The sequence below is a fragment of the Cotesia typhae genome, unplaced genomic scaffold (assembly GCF_013202065.1).
Source record: "Cotesia typhae breed Kobodo isofemale line unplaced genomic scaffold, CoteBio_Ctyphae contig_48, whole genome shotgun sequence".
Lineage (NCBI taxonomy): Eukaryota > Metazoa > Arthropoda > Insecta > Hymenoptera > Braconidae > Cotesia > Cotesia typhae.
In genome coordinates this window covers 5,996,501-6,021,280 of record NW_027423756.1, presented here as the reverse complement: position 1 = coordinate 6,021,280, position 24,780 = coordinate 5,996,501, and the positions used below count along the sequence as shown (strand labels likewise).

Genomic DNA, 24,780 nt, shown 5'->3' with positions numbered 1-24,780 from the left:
GTTAACAAAAATTCTAAAAATTATCAAATGTCTGCCAAATTAATTTTCATAAAAACAAATGACATTAAATTTAGCTATCACTTGACAATTTTTTAAATTTTTTAAACAAAAAAATTTGTTCTAAAAAATTATTTTTAAAAAATTGCATTTTTAATTCATTAAAATTTCTACAAGTCCATTTTTTAATAATTTTTTTTTTTTGTTGCTATAATTTGTTTGTTAAAAAAAATTAAAAAATTGTGAAGTAACAGCTAAATTTAATGTCGTAAAAAAAAATTTGAAAGGATGAAGTTAATGCTCAGTGGCGCTAGTGTAAGTTTAACTGCTAAAAATAAAAAATACTGTGCTGTTTCTGGCTTTGTGTTCATAGAGCGTAAGAAAGTCCAGGAATAAACACTTTAATTTATACATATGAATATTTTTATTTATTTAACAATTATTAAAATGACAATTATTACATGACAGAACTATGAATATTTTTTTATTAACGTCAGGCTAATTATTTAAGGAAGCAGCAATGACTGTAAGTATTAAAAAACTCTTCTTTTTATAATAAGGTTATATTGACTTTGACATTTAGAATAATAAATAAATGGTTGACATTTTAGGATAGTCCAAAATTACCCTTGCCTCTCAATCCTATTAAATCAAGCCCTTTGCAGGAAAGACGATTGTGGGTAGGAAATTTAGATCTTAGAATTAATGAGTAAGTACTGTAATTATTTAATTAAAAGTAAATTTTATTATATGTGATATTGAAAGCAGACGTGAATATTTCTTTTTGATTAAAAATTAAAATGCAGAAAATTTCAATATTTTTTATGCGTATTGAAAAATTATTTTATTTTATTTTTTTTTAATTGTAATTTTCTTAACAATTGAAATTTTTTCACCTCTGCTGTATTCAATATCACTAGCTTTTGAGAATAATAAAAATAAATCTGAATTATTTTTTCCAACTGGTACCAACTATTGAAAATCGTTCAAAAATATGGAAAAATCGAAAAGTTTGATCTGCTCTTCCATCGATCTGGACTACAAGCTGGTCAGCCAAGAGGTTATGCTTTTGTAACGTATGTGACTGTTGAAGATGCTGAGAAAGCCAAAAAAATTCTACATAATGCTAAAATAGGATCTAAGAATGTCATTGTCCGTTGGGCTCACACCGTTTCTGAGGTAATTTGCGTTGAATGTTAATTTATTCATACATAAAAATTGTTATTATTGCAAGTGAATTTTCAAAAAGTTAAAATTTTCATTATTTAATGTTGGCTTTAATTTTTGCGGAACATTTTTTTAATTTTGAGACTATTGAATACTGAAAAGAAAACAAGAATACGTTTATCAAATAATAATTAATTTATTAATTATTAATTATATTGTCTATATAATTAAGAGCATGAGGAAAATTTTATAAACATATTTTTATTTTAAAAGTAATTTTTATTGTTAAATTTGAAATAATTTAAAAGCTCTTAAAGTGAATTTGTGTCTTTTTACAATATTATATATTTTTCGATGATAGTAAATTTTTTGTCAAGTTTTTGGAGCAGTTTTAAATAGTTTGTTGGTTCTATAAGTTTATTTCGTGACATTTTCAATTAAATGATTGGTAATAATTTAATTATTACTTAGTCAACAGATATAATCTTGAATTTTTATCATTAAATAAAATAATTAAAGAAAATTGTTAATATTTGTAGGTGGAAAATGACAAGGCAAAACCACTGATTGACATTCCAGCTCTATCAGGTGCCAAAAAAGAAGAAAAAAAAATAAGTCGTGAAATAGCGATACAAGCAATTGAAGCCAAATTGAAATTAATGAAAGAATGTGAAGAAGAATTCGAATTAAACAAACCTCTGGTTGGTAATCCAATAATTTGGCAGTACCAAAAGCCTGAAGCGCCAAAACCATCATCATCAAGCAAACACTATCTCCATCGACATCACCAGAATCGTCCGTACTCCAGATCGAAGCCGAGAAGATAAAAATAGCTCCCGACTATATTTTTATTAATCAAATATATTTAATCAATAGTGGCTTTTTAAACAATTTTTATCCATGACAATTGTAAGTCGTCCTACTGTGTCTTCGTTTATAAGTGTTTTTGAAATTTAATTATACACATATATATTGTCAAAAAATTATTTTCGTTGCTTTGTATGTGATTAAAATTCAACGAAAATTATATATTAATAACTAAAACAAAAAACTACGAACTGAAGCTCTATGATATTATTGTACAAGTAATTTATTAATTAAATACGCATTTCAAAAAAACGAATTTTAATCATTATTATTATTATTAATATTATTATTATCATTACAATTAACATATAAACGCTTATCAACTAAGAATAACTTATTTTTTCATTTTTTCCATAACTTCGGCCAGTAAATCTGGATTATATTTATACTTTCCTCTCATGTGGAAAGGTAATGGTACAACACTAGGACAAGGTAATTGTCCAGGTATTTCACATATACAATGTCTAGGACAACCATTACCAAAGTTGGCTGGATTTATTTTTTTCTCAGCTGCAGCTGTCTCTTTTTCCAGCACATCTTGCGTTTTGCCAACGACTTTTATTAAATGTTCTATGATTTCTTCTTTAGTTCTGCTTTCAATATCAATCAACATCTTTTTCCCATTTGCTACAATGATTTAAATAAAAATTAATCATATTGAATCAAAAATACTTGTCAGATTGATTTTCATAAATACATACCATAGTAACATGTGATAAATGGTGAAGGAGTCAAATTTTTAATTGAAATAATTTGTACATCAGGATTTCTGTATTGAACTTGTGGAACATACCAAAAGATAAAATCCCTGTAATAAATAATTTGATTATTAATGACATTGAAGTTGGCAGACATTAAAAATTATTTTAAAATTTTATAATAATGCAATTATTAAAAAAAAAATTAATTAAAAAGTTTCACATGTGAAAATTAATAAAAATTACAAGTGAAAATTTTTAGAAGGATTTTTTTATTGTAATTGATTTGTTATTAAAATTTTTAAAATTGACAGCTGACGGCTAACTTCAGCATTATGATTATTATTATAATATTTATTGATTAGCATTATATTTTTTTTATTAAAAAAAATAAATGGTAAATAAAATTTTACTTTGCTCCTTGATGATGTGCACCGTGTGTATTGTAATTGATTGAAAATACTTGGATGTCATTTTTTAACGCCAATTTTCCAGCATTTAAATATTTCATTGTTCTCCTTATAGGAGCTGCTCCTATCATGAACGGCATTTTTAAATTATTTATTTATCCAATTTTTTATTAACTAAACACACGATCCAATACTAAATTTTCTGTCAACTTTAGGGTTATGTCCGATTTTACCGACGGACTCAATTGAACCTCACTAACATTTTAACATTTACATACAAACAGCATATGAAAGACTAATGACAGTGCTCCACATTTGTTTGCTCCGTGCACACACATACTACTTTAATAGTACATAGGTATTGTGTATGCTTTAGTGTTCCTCTAGCATTCAAAAACGCCAATCGCCTTTTTGGTGGCGCTGTCAGTATGCATGAATATGTACTACACAACCAACACACTGTTAATGAACTAGTATAAGTTTTTCGTGTACGGAGCGAAACTTGGAACATACACGTGTATGTGACCGGGCTGATTTTTGTATGCGCTGAATAAATAAAATCTCAGCCACCTTTCTCTGCTGCACTTTCTGCGAACCAGCTGTTACGAAAAAATTTTTAAACATTAATTAATAATTAACAAAATTGTTACATCATCTTATTGATCCAGGTAATATTTTATATTTAATTTTAACCCAGTAAATATTTTTTAAAATTCAATATGTTTGTGAATAGAAATAAATAACACTTGTACGTCAGGTTATCAAGATGGGTGAATCAATGACTGCTAAAGAAATTCGCCAGGCTTACATCGATTTCTTTAAGGGAAAAGATCACGAATATGTCCATTCAAGCTCTACAATTCCTCATGATGATCCAACTTTATTGTTTGCCAATGCTGGAATGAACCAGGTATATTTTTTATGATACTGAACTTGGAGACATCTGATGAATTTTAGAATTTTTTTAACAGATAAATTATAATGAAACTAAAATTAGCCGACAGTGAAAAAAATTTTTTTTTTTATTAATTGAATTGACAAAAAAAAATATTTTTAAAAAATTGCACGTGTAGTTTTTCAAATTTTTTACACGTAGAATTTTTTCTTTTGAAATTTTTGTAATAATAACTTTATTAATAAAATAAATTCTAAAAAAGTTTAGATGTCGGCTAACTTAATTTTCATAAATTATAGCAAGAAAAATTACAATAATAATCAATTTATTAAATTGGAACTAAAAAAAATTTTTTAAAAATTGCACTTGTAGTTTTTGAAGTTTTTTACAAATGAAAAAAAATTTTTTTTTATTTTTTTGTAATAATTTTTTTAATAAAAAAAATTGTAAAAATTTTTAGATGTCGGCTAACTTTATTTTCATAGAAAAATTTATTAAAAAAATTCCATTTGTAAAAGCTCTAAAAAAATTCTAAATGAGATTTTTTAAAAATAATTTTCTATACTTAATTTATTTTTCAAGAAAAATAAAAAAATTGTCTTTGCTAACTTTAATGTAATATTTCTAACTTAAAAAAAGACTACAAATTATTATTTTTAGATAAAAATTATAGTTTTATTTTTAATTGCAGTTTAAGCCCATTTTCTTGGGTACCGTGGATCCAAACAGCGACATGGCAAAATGGGTGCGAGTAGTAAACTCTCAAAAATGTATTAGAGCTGGAGGAAAGCATAACGATCTAGATGACGTAGGCAAAGATGTCTATCATCACACATTTTTTGAAATGATGGGCAACTGGTCTTTCGGAGACTACTTTAAAAAAGAAATATGTACTTGGGCTTGGGAATTTTTGACGCAGATGATGAAGCTGCCAGCAGATAGATTGTACGTTACCTATTTCGGCGGAGATGAAAAAGCGAACCTCGCTCCAGATGAGGAATGCAGACAGCTGTGGCTGTCAGTAGGAGTTCCAGAGTCCCACATCTTGCCAGGAAGTATGAAAGATAATTTTTGGGAAATGGGAGAGACTGGGCCGTGTGGTCCATGCAGCGAATTGCACTACGATCGCATTGGTGGCCGAGAAGCCGCTCACTTGGTCAACATGGATGACCCAGATGTTTTAGAAATCTGGAACCTTGTGTTTATTCAGTTCAATCGCGAGTCCGATGGGAGTCTCCGTAATTTGCCGAAGAAACATATCGATTGTGGTCTGGGTCTAGAGCGTTTGGTTTCTGTTATTCAAAACAAGCGTGCTAATTACGACACTGACTTGTTCATGCCGCTGTTCCAAGCAATTCAAAGTGGCACAGGAGCGCGACCTTATACGGGGAAAGTGGCCGAAGAAGATCAAGACGGAATAGACATGGCGTATCGTGTGCTGGCTGATCATGCACGTACCATTACCGTCGCCTTAGCTGATGGAGGAATGCCAGACAACACCGGAAGAGGATATGTATTGAGAAGAATTTTGCGTCGTGCTGTTCGTTATGCGACTGAAAAACTAAATGCAAAGCCTGGTTTTTTCGGATCTCTAGTCACGGTAGTCGTAAGTTTGCTCGGTGATGTTTTTCCGGAATTGAAGAAAGATCCCCAATCTATTATTGACATTATTAATGAAGAAGAAACCCAATTTTTGAAAACATTATCTCGAGGACGTAATCTTCTTTACCGTACTATTGCCAAACTAGACAACGCTAAAGTTGTTCCAGGAGATGTTGCCTGGCGTCTTTACGATACTTATGGATTCCCTGTTGACCTCACACAATTGATGACAGAGGAAAAAGGCATGGAAGTTGACATGATCGGCTATGAAGAAGCTAAAAAAGCAGCTCAGCTTGCATCTCAAAGTAAAGCTGGGGGTGTAGATGATCAGATAAACCTTGATGTTCATGCAATTACAGAATTACAGAAAATGAACATTCCTCCTACAGATGACTCCTTTAAATACAATTATACTTCGACGGATGATAAAAACTCCGAGTATACATTTGAATTGTGTGTAGGTACTGTGATAGCAATGAGGCGCGCTAAGAAATTTGTTGAAGAAGCATTACCAGGAGAAGAGGTAGGAATTTTACTGGACAAAACTTGCTTTTATGCTGAACAGGGAGGTCAGATTTACGACGAAGGGTTTTTAGTAAAAGAATCTAGTAATCAAGATGATAGTACTGAGATTCGTGTGACAAATGTTCAAGTACGTGGTGGTTACGTTCTTCACATCGGTACGGTGGGTACTGGAGTCCTGAAGAAGGGTGATAAATTGCAGCTAAACATCGATACTGCTCGAAGACGTCTTATAATGAGTAACCACTCTGCAACTCATGCACTCAACTTTGCCTTGAGAAAAGTCCTCGGCACTGAGGCTGACCAGAAAGGATCACTCGTTGCTCCCGACCGACTGAGGTTTGATTTTACAAACAAAGGTGCTATGGCGACGAAAGACATCAAAAGCGTTGAAGAATCGACTGTAGACTTAATAGAAAATAATAGAAAAATTTATGCTAGAGAAAGTAAACTGGGCTTAGCTAAGACTATTCAAGGATTACGAGCAATGTTTGAAGAGACTTATCCAGATCCTGTGAGAATAGTTAGTATGGGTGTACCGATTGAAGAGCTGGAGAAAAATCCTCTTGGGCCTGCAGCCATGACTACCAGCGTTGAATTCTGTGGAGGTACACATCTACACTACACCGGACACATTGGAGATTTTGTTATTGCTTCTGAGGAAGCAATCGCTAAGGGAATCCGCAGAATCGTCGCTTTAACTGGTCCGGAAGCTGCAAAAGCTCTTAAGAAAGCTGAAATCTTGCAGAACCGGGTCAACGCTATCGAAGAAAATATGGCCAATGACAAGGAGTTTAAATTTACTAAAGAACACACGAAGAATATTCTTGAGCTGTTGAATGATGTTTCACAAGCTACGATAGCTGCTTGGAAAAAAGATACTCTGAGAGTGAAGCTCAATGGAATGAAGAAAACTTTGGATGATCGGGAACGTCAAGCTAAAGCTGCGGTTGCGACCAGTGTACTGGAAAAAGCAACGCTGATTATCGAAGATAAAGCAGGCACACCTGTATTAGTCGAAGAGTTTCAGGCTTACAATAATACTAAAGCTCTCGATTCTGCTCTAAAAAAAGTCAGAACTCTGTCGCCTAGTACAAGTGCTTTATTTTTCTCAATTGATGAAGACACTAAGAAGATCTTTGCCCTTGCGTCAGTACCTAAGGAAGCGGTTCAAAAAGGCTTGACTGCCAATGAGTGGATCCAGGCAATCGTGTCGTTGATTGGAGGAAAAGGTGGCGGTAAAGCTGAAGCTGCGCAAGCTTCTGGCTCCAACTATTCATGTCTCAAAGAAGCCATGAAAATTGCAAGGGAATACGCTTCTTCAAAGCTTGGTAATTAATTTATTAGGAATTTTTAAATTTTACATCCACTGAAAAATAATTAATTTGCAAAATGTTAATTGTAATCAAATTTAAAAAATTTTTCACGTGTTTTTGAAAAAAAAAAAAAACTTAATAGATTTGTTAATTTTTATATCATATATTTATAATAAAAATACAAATCATTCTTCTTTTTGAATTAACATTTTGGTATTTTTTTCCTCAACTTCTTTATCATATAGTTTGCGAATTTCTTTTAGAAGTGTCGTGATATTAATACCTACTTTTGCTGAAATAGGAATAATTGGTAAATTTAATTTTTCTTTAAGCTTCTTTAATTTTTCTTCTGTTCCTGGCACATCTATTTTGTTAGCAATAATTAGAATAGGTCTATCACACAATGTTGCGCTGAATTGATTTATTTCATTTCGAAGGATATTAAACTGCTCCCAGGGCTCATCAGCGGTTAAATCAAGTATAAATATCAAAGCGGCACATCGTTCTGCATGCTTTAAAAACATAATACCTAATCCTCGGTTTTTATGAGAGTCTTCAATGAGACCAGGCAAATCTGCAACAGCTATTTGTTCATAATCATCATAAAGAACCATTCCTAGATGAGGTCGTAAAGTTGTAAAAGGATAAGGCGCTACTTTGGGCCTCGCTCTTGAAATTGCTCGCAATAATGTGCTTTTGCCCGCGTTTGGAAGACCAATCTACAACATTGGATATTTTTTATAATCCACTTAAAATTCAATTTATTATTTACTAAAAAAATTCTCACCAATCCAACATTAGCCATGCTTCTGAGCTCAAGCAAATACTGTTTATCTTCTCCTGTAGCACCAATCTCAGCAATCTTTGGCGCTTGGTGGACGTCGGAACAGAAAAAAGCATTTCCATGACCTCCAGCTCCACCACGGGCTGCTACGAACATCATTCCATCTTCATTCAAGTCCGCTAAAATATGTCCCTCTGGATCACGCACAATAGTACCTACAGGAACTTTAATTACATTATGACGAGCATTTTTTCCCGTGCAATTTTTTGGGTAGCCAGTTTCACCATTCTCAGCGCGAACTTGACTTGGAACATGCGTCAAATCCTTCACATCCTTCGTAGCCTAATAAAATTCTTTTTTAAAATATTAATACAAAAAAACAAAAAATATTAACTATAAATAATTACAGTAAATAGTCTCACGTACTTCAAAAATTACATGACCACCATGACCACCGTCTCCGCCGTCAGGCCCAGCCTTTTCGTTCATAAACAGCTGGAGAAAAGATATATGTCCATCTCCGCCGGAACCTCCAATGACTTTGAGCTAGCACCATAATAAATTAATTATTAATGTTATTGCTTCAATCAATTTATCATTATTTATGTAAAATAAATTACTGCTTTGATATCAGTGAACTGTAGATAGTTATTTGTTTGAGATTTTCTTTTTCTGCTCCTTAAAGCCGTAACTACGGGTTCTTCAGTGTTGGTAAATAAACACGCAGAACAATGAACTCCGCGGAATAAAATATTTCTGTTTACAATCTCATGTTTAGGTATAACAGTACTGCGAAGAGGATGTTTGCGGATCGTATTTCTTATTGTTGAAATGCCAATACGACGAAAGGACTGCATCTGAAACAAATAGCGTTTGTTTTAAAAAAATTGATACACAGATAGTTTTTATTGTTTAAATTACATTTATTATTATCTAGAGAATTTTACATCGAGGGTATCTTCTAGGAATTTAGTTATAATATTTTCGTGAATCTCAATTACTCTTTTACGATACAACGGTATTTCATCTGACTGATAAGTTATTCTGTAAGTTAACGATATTTTTTCTGTGTCGGGAAATTTATAGTGGCGAATAAATTCGACATTTTTAATAATACGCCCAAAGTAATTATATAAAACAATATAAAAAAGAGGTTCGTCAATATTTTCAGTCACTATTAATGTTAAATCGAAAGTAAAATCGGGAGGACCGAAAATTTCTTTACGATCAGGATTTAGATCACTCCACCGCACGTATGAATTTGAATTGGTTGAATCAATTGACTGATCAGGTTTCAACTGTTCGAGAAAACAAGGATCTGCTTGTCGAAATACATGGGTAAGAGCCGAATCCATGAAAAACCACTTGTCTTGCCCTCGAAATCCAGTACTAGAATAATTCTGGAAATGACTCGTTACAAACGGTTCGACAGCTGTCAAAATAAAATTACCATGGGCTGCCATTTCTTTGATTTTCCATGAATCGCTCCACAGTCTTTGGGGTTTATCGTAACAAGTTCCACCCTGGCCATTGCATAGGGTCACTAAAATCAACCCGCTTGGCTCTAATATATTTCCAGCTGACTGGAAAAAATTCTGCAGCAAACTCCGATTCAAGTCTAACCGCATCTTGCTTAGAACGTGAGGAAAATTGAATATTATTTTTGCAAATTTTTGAATTTTAAGTCCAGGGTGGTCTTCAAGTTCCATTGCATCAACTCCTAATAAAATACTAACTCCTGAAATAAAAAAAAAAAAACCACGGTTTCGCTATCAGAACAACCAGAAATATCGTTTAAATCATAACTCCCAGTACGAACCATTATTTTTTAAATATTCAATATTTTTTTCAGCAGATTCACTTATTGGTTCGCTTTCGTAGCATGTTGCGGTAAGTGATACTTTTAGGTTATGTTGAAACAACTCAACTGAAAATGAAAAATTACCTTCTCCCAAAAGTAATACCTTGTCATTTTCATTAAAGATTGATAATCTCATTTTTATTCCTAAAATTTTGGATAATTAGAAACAAACTACAATTTTAGTACAGAATTTAATTTTTAATTTAATTTATTAAAAGATCTTATTATTTAAAATTAACATTAATAAACGTCAAATCCAAATTATTTTTACAAACCTCCAATTTTATTTAGTGATAATAAAAAATGTAAAAAAATTTATTAAAAAACTTCTTTCATTATTATTGACAATTTTGAAGAATTGAAAGCATGGACATGTTGTCCGTACAGTGGCGCCATTATTTACAAAACTAAACTACTATTTTTTCCGTGAGTTTAGACACTTGACATTTCCTAAATTTTCCCGCGTTTTCTCTCATTAATTATTTATTATTCCACTGATTAACTTGGGGAAAATATGTCCCGTATAAAAAGAATGTTTAATTAATATTAAATTTCATAATGCTGAAGTTGACAGGTATAAAAATTTTTTTAGATATTTATAGCAATTAAATTATTATAAAAAAAATTAAATTAAGAAGTTGCAATGACATTAAATTTAGATAACATTAAAGTTAGCTGTCACTATTATAATTGTTTTATTTTTTTTATTAAATAAATTTGCTCCGAAAAATTAATTCTGAAAAATTGAATTTTTACTTTTTTAATTTTCTAGATGTCAATTTTTTATTCTTATTTTTTTTTGTCATCATTTATTTATTACAAAAATTTTTTTAATTAATTATTATCTGCTAAATTGATTCTCATTAAATTTAGCTGTCACTTCACAGTTGTTTTAATTTTTTTTAAGAAATAAATTATAGCAAAAAAAAATTATTAAAAAAATGGACTTGTAGAAATTTTAATAAATTAAAATTTTTTTGTTAAAGAAAATTAAAAAATTGGCAAGTGACAGCTAATTTTAATATCATGAAGTTGCACATGTAAAAATTAATAAAAATTACAAGTGAAAATTTTTAGATGCATTTTTTATTGTAATTGATTTATTAAAAAAATTTTTTTTATTAACAGCTAACTGCTAACTTCAGTATTATTAAATTTCGGACTAATCATTTACTTTCCTTCCCTGCTCCATTGCTGGGGTTTAAAAAATGTCGGCGATAATCTATATATGTTATAACATTTAAATAAGACGTCTGCCGTTGGATTAATATGAAGAACAAGCGATTTATTATTTGACTATGATTGATAATAATAAAAAAGTAAATATGAAAACAGGTGGGTGTGATTTTTTTTCATTCAATCTTCTACATCTCAATTAAAAATTAATCAAATCAATGAGCTGACCTTTGTGTAAAACTCAATTCCGACTGCATTTTATATTCTATATTATTTATCAATTTCAGTGATATACGTGAGGGAAAGACTCAACATTACATTTTATATTCCTACCTAAAATATCGAATAATATAATATTACAATTATACTTTACAGTTCCTTCGAGGACATGCGATAAGTTAATGAGTAATGACGCCCGTTTGATCAAAAAATTTGAACCTGCACACAATTATTAATTGTCTAGACCATCATAAATTATATGACATCGATCGTGGTTGGCATTGTCTACAAAACATTCATCTCTTATACATGGTTCGATAAATAAAAGTGTCAAGCATCAGATCAACATCTAACATCTTGACGCAAATACATCGACAGTGACCTTCGTGTTAAATTCATCTTCCTTAGAATTACCGCAGACCGTACAAGGTTCTTGACAACATCATTCGCAATCCAAATGTTAAATAATTTTATCTTCTAGATTTATTCATATACCAATTAATTATAATGCTGAAATTGAGAGATATCTGATGATTTTAAGAATTTTTTTAACAAACAAATTATAGGAAGAAAATTTTAGTTAAAAATTTCATCTTTAGAAGCTCTGAAAAATTATAAATGAGATTTTTATAAATAATTTTCTATGCCTAGTTTACTTTTCAAGGAAAATCAAAAAATTGTCAAGTGTCTGCTAACTTCAACCTCATAATTAATTATCTATTGTCATAATATATTAAATCAAGTAATACTGAAGTTAGCGGTCAGCTGTCAATTTAAAAAATTTTTTTAACAAATTAATTACAGTAAAAAAATTCTTCTAAAAATTTTCACTTGTAATTTTTATTAATTTTCACATGTGAAACTTTTTAATTAAATTTTTTTTTTTGATAATTTAATTGCTATAAAATTCTAAAAAAAATTTTTAATATCTGTCAACTTCAGTATTATTAAATCAAGCCGAACATCTCAATTTGACTTTGGTGATAATTTAATTGTTTATCATGCTAATTATAAGTTAATTGTAGTTTCATACATATTTATCTTTACTTTTTTTTTTCTGCAGAGAATTCGCATAATTAAAATTGGAGTCAACAGATGCTTTAATTATTTTTCAAGTCGATTACGGTGATATTGAAGCAATGCCAGGCATGTATACATGATACATACATACATACAAACATATAGTGACGATATGACGGATACCTGCGTGCGTAATTATTATATACATGAGTAACGTTAGATAAAACCGCATATGAATTCAAAGTTATGCAGAGAGCAAAAATGAATGAAACTACTTTTAGAATATTTTACTTACACATACACTGAGCTACATCTTGACGGATGCTTATATTTAATCAATTTGAAGTAAATATAATATGCAAGTGGCTCACAAGTGATTTTTATTTGATTTTTACCTCAGAATAATGGAATAAGGGTTTTATGTTTACAAAACAATAAAATCTAATTACAACAAGACTCCAAAAAATGTTGGGTAAATATATCTGCAATAAATATACCATAAAAATAACGCATTATTCAATAATTGATTAGCTGAGTGAATAACAAATGAAGTTGAATTTGAAGTAAAGTTACAGCGACTTGTGAGAATGACGATCGATATCTTTCATTCTAGCGTGACAATCGATCCACTTATATCATGTTAGATATACATAATAGGTACGCGTTTTTCATTTGTTTATACAAGTTTATAAATAATTGGTTTACTTCCACTATTACTTTTTTTACGCAACTTAATTTACATTTACTTTACGTGTGTATGTTTTTATAATGCAGGTACATGAAATCCAGTCTTTTGTTGTGAGAGCTATAAAATAATAAATTGAATGGTTTGTGTATAAACACACGCAATCCACAAGGGCTCAAGAAAACTTCAAGGGACCGATTTAATTTACGGGAGCATCATAAACACATCAGCGTGTCTCTAGTATGTATGGTACACTCATGAAATATTTGCCGATGGTTTTCTTGCTCGATTGACCTGTGTTGTACGTATAGTATATATATATGAGATTCTATTTACGAGGAAAAGTAACGATACTGGAGTTTCATGTTGAAAGGATAGAATATGGAGAATCAATCATGCTCTGAATTGAAAACTCCAACGACACCACAGTAGCAAATGCCCAAGAGAGGATGCTTTAATGATGATGACCACGTATCAAAATAATTTATCATTAATGTGTTTAGCGTTAAGGCCAAGGTCTAATAGATTATGATGAGAAATTGATTTTAATCCCCTGATGCTTTGATTTAATAAGCACTGAAGAAAAATAAGTCATTGAGTTAAAATGATAAAAGATTTTGTAATTTAAAATTAATAAGACGAAGTCCGCGGCTTTAATATTGACATTGAGAAATTTACAAGGACAGTGATATCGTAATAAAAGCTAAGTATGATGGAATTAATGTAACACCAAGTAAATATTTGAATCATATGTGTTCACTCAGACGATAATCATACGTTATTTAAATCTTATTGATTGTTAAAAGTTCATATAAAGTGAAAATCGCGTGTAGAATCGATAACAAACTTATAGCTTCCTGTTTTTAACGTTTAGCTGCTATCAAATACAAAGTTCTGAGTGATGACCTTACTGTAAATAAAGCTTAGGAATGGGTAAGTGTTGATTAGTATATATATTTAAACTAAACTTTTATTATTCTGATTGTTGACAAAGTTTTCACCAGAGGTAACCAGATGAAACCGAGCTCGGCTGATTTGAGTTCAATGCTCTTGAGGATATGATAAAGAGGCTCTACAAGTGTCTAATTCAAGTTGATTCACATTAACAGCTTAAAAACCGCTATTGCTTTCGGAACAGGAAACCTTTGACGACTTAAACTTTAATAGCTGTAATCATAAATTATTTTAAAGCTTAGTTTATTTAATAAGTATGAGTAAAAGTAACTCTTTGTCCGGACAATGGATTCGTGACGTTTTAAATTAAATAATTTAATTGCAGGACATGAAAAAAAAAAAAAAAAACAAGGAGCGGAGAAATTATACAATCAAATATGAAACGAGTATTGCGCCTTGAGACGGCGCTGCGGGCGTCGCGACGCAGGGCGTCGTCGGCAGACGGCGTCGATCTCACATTTACCCTTAAAAACTCGTGGACTGGACGTCGACTGAGTGAGGCGCCGGGCCGTAATGTGTCATCAAAATTACTAGACTACTCGCACAGCCCAGTGAGAGAAAGAAGATCAAACATAAATAAGTGCGAGTAATATACATAATAACATACGTAATATATACATATATAGACGTAGATGTGCTCCGATATTTTTAATATAAAAATAAATAATTTTATATAAAATTTTAATCAGGTGAACTGGAGAGAGTGATTTATTATTATTTTTGACGACATTTAATAATGTTAAACAAAAGTACCTATATAATACATCAGTTTGAAATATATTTAAAGATTTGTTACACATGAGATAAAGATAGTTACGTTACCTAAAGGGTAAAAGACAACACAAGGTCAGTTATAGTATTTATTTTTTTTTTTTTCTTGCAATTTTCTCTGTAATCTCCTTCAATCTTAATTGCAGTGTGCTCTGGTGTGTGATCAATTGAATTTATCGTTATTATTTATAGAACAGAATGCCAATGATGTTTAATTTGAAGTTTCAAGATTGTAGAGCAGTGTTTTAATTCACTGAGACATCAAACTCATTCATTGCATGTACTTGATTTTTTCTTGAATCTCTTATTATTTTTCGTGCTTTTGAACAGTTAATTGGCTGCGAATGCGCACAAAACATCGTCAACTGTGCAAGTACACAAGCAGAGCACAATTGTATTTGGTTTACGGTGTGTATGAGACGTGTGTTGATAGCTTTAATCACCCGCACATTCAAAGATCTACTACACGCATTACTCATTTGAATCATCAACACTCTAGTGAGTAGTTATATTATTAGTGAGTGAGAGTCAGTGTGTTGATAAATTTTTTAACATGTATCATACATTATTTCCCGGACTTTTGTCGTGGTAACAACAAAGTCTTAATAACAACAAGTTTTAATTAATTAAATACAAAATTTATCACAATCTAGATATCATTAAGATAAGAGTAATAATTAATTTGTTTGTTGGTTTATTTGTTTTAGACAATCGAACATATGACGACGACAAGAATGACAATTGTTTTTAAGTAAAAAATACTAGATGATTCTGGATCTAATTGCGTTGATGAGTTGCCGCAAACAAACTGTTACACTTGTAACGTTCGTGACAACGACCTTCATTTAAATAATAGACACGTTGCGGGGTCGTCGCTTCATTTACCTGATGAATTACCGGCACGATCACTCGGTCAGTGTACCTCTTCATCAGCTCAACAAAACCTCTAGTGCCCTTATTACGAGGAATGTAACAAATATACAAATTTATTGTTATTATTATTATTATTATTATTTGCCTAATAATAATGAGATAACATCTTGTTATCAGTCCTTGGATTTTTAATATTAATGACATGGTATGATAAGACACGGTAATTTTTACTTATGTCAACTAAATGTCAATGAATCGAAGACAACAGTTATGATTTCATCGCCGTAGTTATTAATTTATAAGTATATATATGTATATAATATAGCCACATACTTGTACAATATAACAACGAAAATGACAACAATGAATACGGGTGTCCAACATTTAGAGAAAGCAGCCTCAACTGCTTGTACTATGGCTAACAATTTTTTAGCACCTGTTAAAACGGAGCAGCAAATTTATGAAAATTCAATGCTCGAAGATGACCCTAATGCCAATTCTGTTATTACAACGACAAAAACTTTACCTGATGATAGAACTGTTCCCAGATGGGGGCCTAACCACAAAGGTGCTCGGGAATTAGCTAATTTATATAGTACAGGTGAAAATTATTTTTTTGTTATAAAAAAATTATTTTTTGATTGAATTAAAATTTTACATAAAAATAATTTTTTTTTTTCCTATCATGACTTGTAATATTAATTAAACAACTAGTTTGAATTAGCAATAGTTATATAAACCGTGCATGATTCGTAATATACTTAAATTACACATATCTAACCGTCTATTTATAAATTTAATATCATATCATCATGCATTAAAAATTTATCTTTACATTAAATTAATAGAAAACTTTTTTATTATTCATCTATTTATTTATTTATTTATTAATTTATATACAGGAAAACGAACGCAGGAATGTATCTGCGTAGGCATTTGTATAACGCTGATGGCAGTAAATTCATTTTTTATTGTAATACGTTTAAGACTGGAGAATTTAAGTTCAATAGTAATATCCGCGTTATGTGGAATTGTGACAGCAGACTTTATCTCTGGATTAGTTCATTGGGCAGCAGACACGTGGGGATCGGTCGAGTTGCCTATCCTTGGAAAAGTAAGCCATATCAATCAATCGATATTACTGTAAGCTTGTAAGCTTCATTAATAGATGTTTATTTTGTTTTTTTATTTTATTATTATTGCACAGAATTTTTTGAGGCCATTTCGCGAGCATCATATAGATCCAACAAGTATAACGAGACATGACTTCATCGAAACAAACGGCGATAATTTCATGGTCACTATTCCAGCACTGTGTAAGCTCACGTGGGATTTTCTAACTTTACCCGAGCCGGAAATTCAGCAGAGATTTTTATGGAGTTGCTATTGGTGGCAGCTCGCTATATTTGTAGCAATGACTAATCAAGTAAAATTTACTTCTTTAATAATAATATTACGGAAAATAAAAATAGAATAAAATTACCAATTAATCATTTGTTTGTAGATTCACAAGTGGTCTCATACGTATTTTGGATTACCTGGGTGGGTGGTATGGCTGCAAGAGCATCGAGTAATTCTCCCGCGAAGACATCATCGGGTTCACCATGTTGCACCACATGAAACGTATTTTTGTATTACAACTGGCTGGCTAAACTGGCCGTTAGAAAAATTGAGATTTTGGTATATTCTTGAAACAATTATTGAAAGCGTAACAGGTTACAAACCCCGAGCTGATGATTTCAAATGGGCTCAAAAGCGATCTTGAAAGTTACCAATGTTATTACAATCATCAATGTGGTGTATTATCGCGTATACATCCGATATGATTGTTTCTAAAAAGACAATTACGCTAGGTTATCCGCAAAGCCACGGACGGGGCCGGTCCCCTTCAACATACTTGGAGTTATAAGTGTTTTATTGCACCGAGGACAATTATCTTTAGGCACATATTTTTTTTAAATTACCAAGTGTGGAAAATATTGCACTCTGATTGTAAAAGAAAGCTAAGCAATATACACATTAACAAAGAGTTGCAATTTCAAGTAATTGCAATGCCGAATGTGCTTTTTAACATTTACACGTTGATAATATTTTTTTAATAAACCAAAGGGTAATAATTACAACTCGTAATTTATATTATATATGTAAAATCTTAATGATTTTTTGATTTACTTGTAGAGTATTTATTTTGAAAAACAAACTTTATTTATGTGAATAAATCACGCTGAAAATATTAAATATTATAAATATTATAAAAGATATATACATTTTCACAAGATAAAGCGAATTAGCCACGGCCTTAGAAAAGAATTTTAGAGTGATACAGTACGGCAATATTTATACATAATTATTATATTGAAAAAAAAATAATAATATTACTAAAAATGACTTAAAAACAGAGCACACTCCGTTGATACAGTTTATAAGGACAGAAAGTCATATATATATATTTTTTTTTATCACCAAAAAAAATGTCGCACAATATGCCTGAAATAAGTGATTTGTTGACAAAGGAAAAAAAAAAAATAATTTTTCATAGTTAAGTATTTCCCTGAACCTCAACAAATCATCTCACTTGCTATTATTTAAACAAGTATCATTGGACTCATTGTACCATCAATTGCACAAATGCTCCGCACTACATTGTATTAATTATATTATATATTTCTTCAGCACAAATATTTTAAATGCCACAAAATAGAATGAAAAAACGCTTAATACGCTGTGCATTAAATAACTAAGTACAAGATTTAGGTTCAGGGGACCAATAATATGAATTTATTGAGCGACACTTAATGTTAAAATAAACAAATAAATTTATTGATGCAGCTTTTGTAATAAAATATACACAAATGATTGATGGCCATTTACAAGTTGCTTTTAAAAAAATATACAGATAAGATCAACGATATTAAGTAACTAGTTAAATATACATAAAATATAATTCACGCCGTCCTTAAAAACTATTTAAATATATACAATATACCTCAGTAATTTCAACACAATTAAATCTTATTTATTTATAATCTAACAAATCGTATATAATTTCGGCGTGGAAAGAATTGTAATTATTATTATTATTATTTACTACCAGTGTGATAATCTATTTTGATAATTTATTGTTATTATTATTATTATTATTATTACAACTATGCATCGTACAATTAAGTGATTAAAAGAGTTGATGTTTTTATCGTTATTATTTATTAATATTTTATTTTCATTCAATGTAATTCATTCAGAGTCGCGTTTTAACTTATTGGATAAAAAAAACTATGTACATCAATAATAATAATAATGATAATTATTATTATAGTAAATATATAATGTATGTTTATCATAATTTTAAAAATGCGAATTTTTTTTTTTTTTTGTTTATTGTAAGCATTACCGTTGTTGTTATTGAGTATAATAAGAAATCGAAAAATATTTATTAGAGAAACTATAAAAATAAAATTAAATGGAGAAACTTAATTAATTAAATAAATTATAAAGATATAAAATAAAAGCAGTAAAATCTCCGAGTTTAAGGAATATAAACCAATGGATTGTATACTCAAAAATGAAATTATTTATTTATTTATTATTTAGCAGAGAGCTATATATTAAATTTGTACATAAGAGAATGCTATTACTTTTAAAGTTATTGATTGAATAATAATAATAATGATAAAATGTATACGTAGTGTATGTGAGTTAGAATGAATTATTTACCAGTCGTTTAGCAAAAAGTGTATTTTTTTACAATGAAAAAATTTTAAAGTGCTTGTATTTTCACGCCTCAATTTATCTATGAACCGTTTAATCATAACAAAAGCACATTATCAAAATCCGCTCTGCTATTTATTGATGATAATTTATTGTAAAATATTATACAAGCATTCTCTTGAGCTTTTTGTGATATAATTATGTACTAGACGGAATTGAACAATTAAAATTATAATTCGATGCTCAATTATCTTGATTACTGCTTAATTAAAAGGTACAATTATTTAAATAAAAACAATAAGTGTAATAAAAAAAAATAAATTTGTAATACATGGCATTTTAACACATCCGCCGACAACGAACTGTATAATATGCCATTGAGCGCCTTTTACAAGCATTATGAACAATAAAACAATAATAATAATATACAATCATGTAAAACAGCAAAAATTTGTGTAATAAATGAAATTAGTGCAGTTTTTAAACTTTTTTATCTAGAAATAATTGTTTTATTTTTTATTGAAGTAAATTAATAAATAATTATTAATTATTAATAAAATAAAAAAAAATAAAAACAAGTGAAAAAAAGTTCTAAATGAGAATTAACTTAGCACATATTTAATAATTAAAAAAATTTTATACCAAATAAAATATGGCAAAAAAAATTGACATCTAGAAATTAGAAAAAATAAAAAATGCAATTTTTTAAAAATAATTATTTGGAATAAATCTTTTTGTTAAATAAAATTAAAAAATTGTCAAGTGACAGCTAACTTGAATATCATCTTGTCTGATAGAATGTGTTTACTAAATATAATATTGCAGTTAGCGGTCAGCTGTCAATTTTAAATATTTTTTTAACAAATCAATTACAATAAAAAAATACTTTTAAAAATTTTCATTTGTAATTTTTATTAATTTTCACATGTGAAGTTTTTTAATTAAATTTTTTTTTTTATAATTTAATTGCTACAAAATATGAAAATTTACTTAGCAGATAGTTGATAATTTAAAAAATTTTTGTAACAAATAAATTATAGCAAAAAAAAATTTATAAAAAAAATTGACATTTAGAAATTTTAAAGAACTAAAAATGTAATTTAAAAAAAAAAATTGAAAAATTGTAAAGTGACTGCTAACTTTAATGTCATCTACAAAATTCTAAAAAAATTTTTAATATCTGTCAACTTGAGTGTTATTTACTAAATTTAAATTCAAAATTTCCCGCCAACGTTAACGCAGATAAAAAAGTCACGCGACCGGAGGATAAAAAATGGCGGGCGTGACGTGGAAGTAGACGTACACATTATTGGTAAATAATAGTAATGATAATAATTTCAATGAGATAGTAAAGTAACAACAGTTGGTAGCATTGTCGTGCAAGGATTAGTGACTACCATCGTGCATGGGTTTTGTCGATGGATTTTTACATCAGAAGAGAGTCGTTTTGCGGTAAGAGAACATCTATTTGACGTGAAAAATAACCCATTGTCATTGTTTTATTCGGCATTTGTCGTGACAATTTTGCAGCTGGTCGACCCAGTGGTTTTGTTACAAATTGGCGGTAATAGAGCATAAGATTACCGGCGTTCGTTTTGGATAACGACAGTGCGATCATTTGCCCGGGATTTTTTTTAACTCTTGATAATCAACCCCTTTTATCACACAACAATCACTCACAACGTATAGTTTTTCCTGTAAAATAACAATCTGAATAAAACAAGGCCGTCTGGCTGTGCCGACGCCACAGACTTTCATTGCGGATGCTCAATACAGTCACCAAAGCGTCATCGTATTAAATCCAATCGTCAACGATAATTAAATCTTTTGAGAATATTATTCGACAGAAGAGGGAGACATCACATTATATATATACGTATATATATATATATATATATATATATATATATATATATATATATATATATATATATATATATACCCATGTGTATATATGTGCATCTCCATCTACATAGGCACCAACAAAAATATACATACCTATAAACTATACATACATCATACATCATATATATATATATATATATATATATATATATATATATATATATATATATATATATATATGCACATGTATACACATATATATATTTATTTAAGAGAATATAAGGAGGGAGTGCGAGAAAGAGAGGGTGAGGATACCAACGAGGAAGGACAATAATCGCGGCGTCGGTGGCTGCTGCGACAACGACATCAAGACAATACAATAATCATAAGTAAAGTTTCAGTATCACAAAAGTAACAATAATAAGAATAAGAATAACAATAATAATAATAATAGTTCTTCTAGTTTTAATATAAATAATAATTATATTAATATTATTATTATTATCCGATACAAGGGACACCTTTGATTTGTAAAATCATCAGTTATAAGGATAATAATAACAAAAGCTAGCCATGAAGCTGGTCGACCACGTGGTGAGGAGCTTTAAAGTTGCCAAGATATTTCGTGAGAACTCGGACCGAATAAATAGCATCGATTTTTCACAAAGTGGTGACACACTGATATCCTGCTCCGAAGATGACCAAATAGTGATTTACGATTGTGAAAAGGGGACACAAATGCGTACAGTTAATTCCAAAAAGTACGGTGTGGATCTTATACACTTTACTCACGCTAAAAACACAGCAATACACAGCAGTACCAAGGTCGATGACACAATACGCTACCTGAGTTTACACGACAATAAATACATAAGATATTTTCCTGGTCACACCAAGAAAGTCGTGTCTTTGTGTATAAGTCCTGTAGAGGACACCTTTCTCTCGGGTTCCCTCGACAAAACACTCAGACTTTGGGACCTGAGGTCACCCAACTGTCACGGAGTGATGAACGTCTCCGGGCGACCAGTCGCGGCATACGACCCCGAGGGCCTCATATTTGCAGCGGGTGTAAACTCCGAGTGTATAAAGCTCTACGACCTCCGTAGCTTCGACAAGGGACCTTTTGTCACTTTTAAACTGACACAAGAGAAAGAGTGCGATTGGACAGGACTGAAATTCAGCCGTGATGGCAAAACTATTTTGATATCAACAAATGGCAGCATTATACGTCTAATTGATGCATTTCACGGGACACCTCTTCAGACATTTGCGGGGTACCTCAACAACAAAGGTATCGCCATTGAGGCTAGCTTCAGTCCAGACTCACAATTCGTTTTCAGTGGCTCTACGGACGGAAGAGTTCACGTGTGGAATGCCGACACCGGGTACAAGGTTTGTGTGCTAAATGGTGATCACCCAGCCCCTGTGCAGTGTATTCAATTCAATCCAAAGTATATGATGCTCGCATCAGCATGTACTAACATGGCATTCTGGTTGCCGACTGTCGAAGACACTGCGTAAGACTTACATGTTTGTTTTATTTTATAAATATACACGATACGAGTACAACAGGATCTCATCGGTACAGGGAGTGCAAGTATAATTGTTGTGAATAATTAAGGATTTAAATTAACTTATACGGTTACTACTTGTCTAAAAACTTCAACACAAGATGCATTTTTTACGAATAAAGTAATAATTGTTTGTACGACTTTCTCGTCATCTTAATCAAAGGATGAGAAAATACTGAGAATGAAGAGTAATATAATTTTCTTTTTCTTTATATAAATATAAATATAAATATATATCTATATACGTATATATATTTATACGTATATATACATATATACATATATAAATTTAATTAAATAGTGTAAGGAACTTTACTAAGCGTGTAATTAAGAGCACACGCACCGAAACGTGATCGACAATGCGCTGCCTATATTTATAATATTTTATTATATAAAATATATATATATATATATATATATATATATATATATATATATATATATATATATATATATATATATATATATATATATATATATATATATATATATATGATATATTTTGTTTTTAATTTAGAAAGATAGGTTTGTTATCTTCATCATTGACATCGACACTACCAACACCGATATTATTTAAATAGTGGGTATAAGTTTATTATCTTCGGTCACATTGTTACTGAACTTTAAATTAATACCGTTAGTATTGACATGTTTGTATCCGTGTACATAGTTATGTTCCTGTGTACCTGTGCTTATCATAACAGCTACAAAAAAAAAAAAAATAAAAAAAATAAAAAATAAAAAAAAATGAAAAAAGAAAAAAAAAGAATTGTACATTTGCAAAGTTAATTTTCATAATTGTCGTTCAAACAACCGATTCACTTAATTTGCTTTGATAAATTACTGCCGGAATAATCTAGTTCGTAAACTAAACTTCCATTTCCGAGCCAAAGCTATTTTATTGTTATTTGTTTAAAATGAAATAATCGATGAATCGGTTGATTAAATGCAGAAAACAAAATAAACTAAAAGTTGAAAAAAAAAAAAAGTAAAACCCTTTGGCCCTTTCGTTTATGTAAATACGGCACACCTTTTATTATTCATATATAATTATAGGATAACATGTATAACAAACGTTCCCTTTCTCATTCTCTCTCAAGATTAAAACATTTTCTCTGCTCTCCTCATTTATTCTGCATGAAATCAACGGGAATAAATAAATACATATATCTATATATTCATATTGCATAATATTAAATGTAGATGTAAGGATGAATGTGTGAGAAAGGCGCAAGCGTTTGTGATTTTACGATACGATACGAGTATAGATGTACAACTCGATGTAATATAGTATTTTTTATAAAATGTAATAAACAAAAAAAATGTTATTAATATTAATTAATTAATTATTATTATTATTATTATATAATCGCAATTGATATCAATCGGATTATTTGTCTTCGATCATTATTAATAATATGCGCAATTAAGTCCAAGTATCATCAGGAGTTTATTAATTATATAAATATTTGTATATCTATAAGAAAATTATATAGATTACACAAAAATTTGTATTGTTTAAGCATTAAAGTATTTAATACTTGTCTGAAATTTCATTGAATTTTACTGCCGTATAACATGTAAATATTTAAAAAAAATATTATATTGAAAAAAAAAAATAAATAAAGTAAACATAATTATGATAATGATAAATATTAAATAATTGACGCTGTGAGAGATAATAGCATAACATTTTTGATGACTAAAATTATAAATAAACTGATTAGATCAACATTACGTCAATTCAGTTTTTCTGTGATTTCCGGTTGATCATCACGTTACACAATTATCTATAGATTTTTAAAATACAAAATATAACCATACATATATTCGTTAGTA

The 24,780-nt window shown here is 29.9% G+C and overlaps 6 protein-coding genes and 1 long non-coding RNA gene across 16 annotated transcripts; 5 read left to right on the top strand and 2 right to left on the bottom strand.

The window, feature by feature from the left end:
• The first annotated feature begins 364 nt into the window (after window positions 1-364).
• Window positions 365-2,246, top strand: LOC141530108 (putative RNA-binding protein 18). Its single transcript, XM_074246990.1, has 4 exons — window positions 365-523; window positions 609-709; window positions 966-1,176; window positions 1,704-2,246. Exons 1-4 carry the CDS (start codon window positions 518-520, stop codon window positions 1,989-1,991), a joined length of 606 nt encoding a protein of 201 aa, XP_074103091.1. The 5' UTR covers window positions 365-517; the 3' UTR covers window positions 1,992-2,246.
• A 39-nt stretch (window positions 2,247-2,285) lies between these two features.
• Window positions 2,286-3,421, bottom strand: Mrps25 (mitochondrial ribosomal protein S25). Its single transcript, XM_074246991.1, has 3 exons — window positions 3,143-3,421; window positions 2,733-2,839; window positions 2,286-2,658 (listed from the first exon to the last, which is right to left on the bottom strand). Exons 1-3 carry the CDS (start codon window positions 3,277-3,279, stop codon window positions 2,366-2,368), a joined length of 537 nt encoding a protein of 178 aa, XP_074103092.1. The 5' UTR covers window positions 3,280-3,421; the 3' UTR covers window positions 2,286-2,365.
• Window positions 3,422-3,648: 227 nt separating this feature from the next.
• On the top strand, window positions 3,649-7,676 carry Alars (alanine--tRNA ligase, cytoplasmic). 2 transcript variants are annotated; one of them, XM_074246986.1, is made up of 3 exons: window positions 3,649-3,807; window positions 3,897-4,049; window positions 4,726-7,676. In XM_074246986.1, exons 2-3 carry the CDS (start codon window positions 3,906-3,908, stop codon window positions 7,495-7,497), a joined length of 2,916 nt encoding a protein of 971 aa, XP_074103087.1. In that variant the 5' UTR covers window positions 3,649-3,807; window positions 3,897-3,905; the 3' UTR covers window positions 7,498-7,676. The 2 variants fall into 2 exon arrangements, with proteins under 2 accessions (XP_074103087.1, XP_074103086.1); XM_074246985.1 differs by having other exon boundaries at window positions 3,652-3,807; window positions 3,873-4,049.
• LOC141530107 (GTPase Obg) lies at window positions 7,614-10,511 on the bottom strand. 3 transcript variants are annotated; one of them, XM_074246987.1, is made up of 7 exons: window positions 10,395-10,499; window positions 10,078-10,263; window positions 9,709-9,996; window positions 8,879-9,115; window positions 8,685-8,804; window positions 8,262-8,600; window positions 7,614-8,193 (listed from the first exon to the last, which is right to left on the bottom strand). In XM_074246987.1, exons 3-7 carry the CDS (start codon window positions 9,787-9,789, stop codon window positions 7,660-7,662), a joined length of 1,311 nt encoding a protein of 436 aa, XP_074103088.1. In that variant the 5' UTR covers window positions 9,790-9,996; window positions 10,078-10,263; window positions 10,395-10,499; the 3' UTR covers window positions 7,614-7,659. The 3 variants fall into 3 exon arrangements, with proteins under 3 accessions (XP_074103088.1, XP_074103090.1, XP_074103089.1); XM_074246989.1 differs by lacking the exons at window positions 9,709-9,996; window positions 10,078-10,263 and having other exon boundaries at window positions 10,395-10,511; XM_074246988.1 differs by lacking the exons at window positions 9,709-9,996; window positions 10,395-10,499 and having other exon boundaries at window positions 10,223-10,263.
• Window positions 10,512-10,616: 105 nt separating this feature from the next.
• Window positions 10,617-14,428, top strand: LOC141529737 (uncharacterized). The gene is made up of 5 exons (XR_012479647.1): window positions 10,617-10,693; window positions 11,248-11,454; window positions 12,578-13,191; window positions 13,309-14,152; window positions 14,214-14,428. It is a non-coding gene; the product is annotated as an uncharacterized LOC141529737 (long non-coding RNA).
• Window positions 14,429-14,498: 70 nt separating this feature from the next.
• On the top strand, window positions 14,499-20,001 carry Kua (Plasmanylethanolamine desaturase Kua). Of its 7 annotated transcripts, none has more exons than XM_074246412.1 (6): window positions 14,499-14,753; window positions 14,863-15,442; window positions 15,652-16,418; window positions 16,720-16,931; window positions 17,025-17,243; window positions 17,322-20,001. In XM_074246412.1, exons 3-6 carry the CDS (start codon window positions 16,172-16,174, stop codon window positions 17,580-17,582), a joined length of 939 nt encoding a protein of 312 aa, XP_074102513.1. In that variant the 5' UTR covers window positions 14,499-14,753; window positions 14,863-15,442; window positions 15,652-16,171; the 3' UTR covers window positions 17,583-20,001. The 7 variants fall into 7 exon arrangements, with proteins under 7 accessions (XP_074102513.1, XP_074102512.1, XP_074102511.1 ...); XM_074246411.1 differs by having other exon boundaries at window positions 14,499-14,759; XM_074246410.1 differs by having other exon boundaries at window positions 14,499-14,780.
• A 1,646-nt stretch (window positions 20,002-21,647) lies between these two features.
• On the top strand, window positions 21,648-23,929 carry Wdr82 (WD repeat domain 82). The gene has a single exon (XM_074246405.1). The coding sequence runs from the start codon at window positions 21,944-21,946 to the stop codon at window positions 22,889-22,891; it is 948 nt and encodes a 315-aa protein (XP_074102506.1). The 5' UTR covers window positions 21,648-21,943; the 3' UTR covers window positions 22,892-23,929.
• The last annotated feature ends 851 nt before the right edge of the window (window positions 23,930-24,780 follow it).

Bases quoted from the DNA above. Each gene is read 5' to 3' on its own strand.
- Kua (XM_074246412.1), top strand. From the start codon at position 16,172: ATGACAACAATGAATACGGGTGTCCAACATTTAGAGAAAGCAGCCTCA. The intron at 16,419-16,719 runs GTGAAAATTATT...ATTTATATACAG, and splicing joins AGCTAATTTATATAGTACAG to GAAAACGAACGCAGGAATGT. The intron at 16,932-17,024 runs GTAAGCCATATC...ATTATTGCACAG, and splicing joins AGTTGCCTATCCTTGGAAAA to AATTTTTTGAGGCCATTTCG.
- LOC141530107 (XM_074246987.1), bottom strand. From the start codon at position 9,789: ATGGCCAGGGTGGAACTTGTTACGATAAACCCCAAAGACTGTGGAGCG. The intron at 9,116-9,708 runs GTAATTTTATTT...TATTTGTTTCAG, and splicing joins CAAAGAAATGGCAGCCCATG to ATGCAGTCCTTTCGTCGTAT. The intron at 8,805-8,878 runs GTAATTTATTTT...TTATGGTGCTAG, and splicing joins AGTTCACTGATATCAAAGCA to CTCAAAGTCATTGGAGGTTC.
- Alars (XM_074246986.1), top strand. From the start codon at position 3,906: ATGGGTGAATCAATGACTGCTAAAGAAATTCGCCAGGCTTACATCGAT. The intron at 4,050-4,725 runs GTATATTTTTTA...TTTTAATTGCAG, and splicing joins CCAATGCTGGAATGAACCAG to TTTAAGCCCATTTTCTTGGG.
- Mrps25 (XM_074246991.1), bottom strand. From the start codon at position 3,279: ATGCCGTTCATGATAGGAGCAGCTCCTATAAGGAGAACAATGAAATAT. The intron at 2,840-3,142 runs GTAAAATTTTAT...TATTTATTACAG, and splicing joins GCACATCATCAAGGAGCAAA to GGATTTTATCTTTTGGTATG. The intron at 2,659-2,732 runs GTATGTATTTAT...AAATCATTGTAG, and splicing joins ATTTATCACATGTTACTATG to CAAATGGGAAAAAGATGTTG.
- Wdr82 (XM_074246405.1), top strand. From the start codon at position 21,944: ATGAAGCTGGTCGACCACGTGGTGAGGAGCTTTAAAGTTGCCAAGATA.
- LOC141530108 (XM_074246990.1), top strand. The intron at 710-965 runs AGTACTGTAATT...TTCCAACTGGTA, and splicing joins GATCTTAGAATTAATGAGTA to CCAACTATTGAAAATCGTTC. The intron at 1,177-1,703 runs GTAATTTGCGTT...TAATATTTGTAG, and splicing joins GGGCTCACACCGTTTCTGAG to GTGGAAAATGACAAGGCAAA.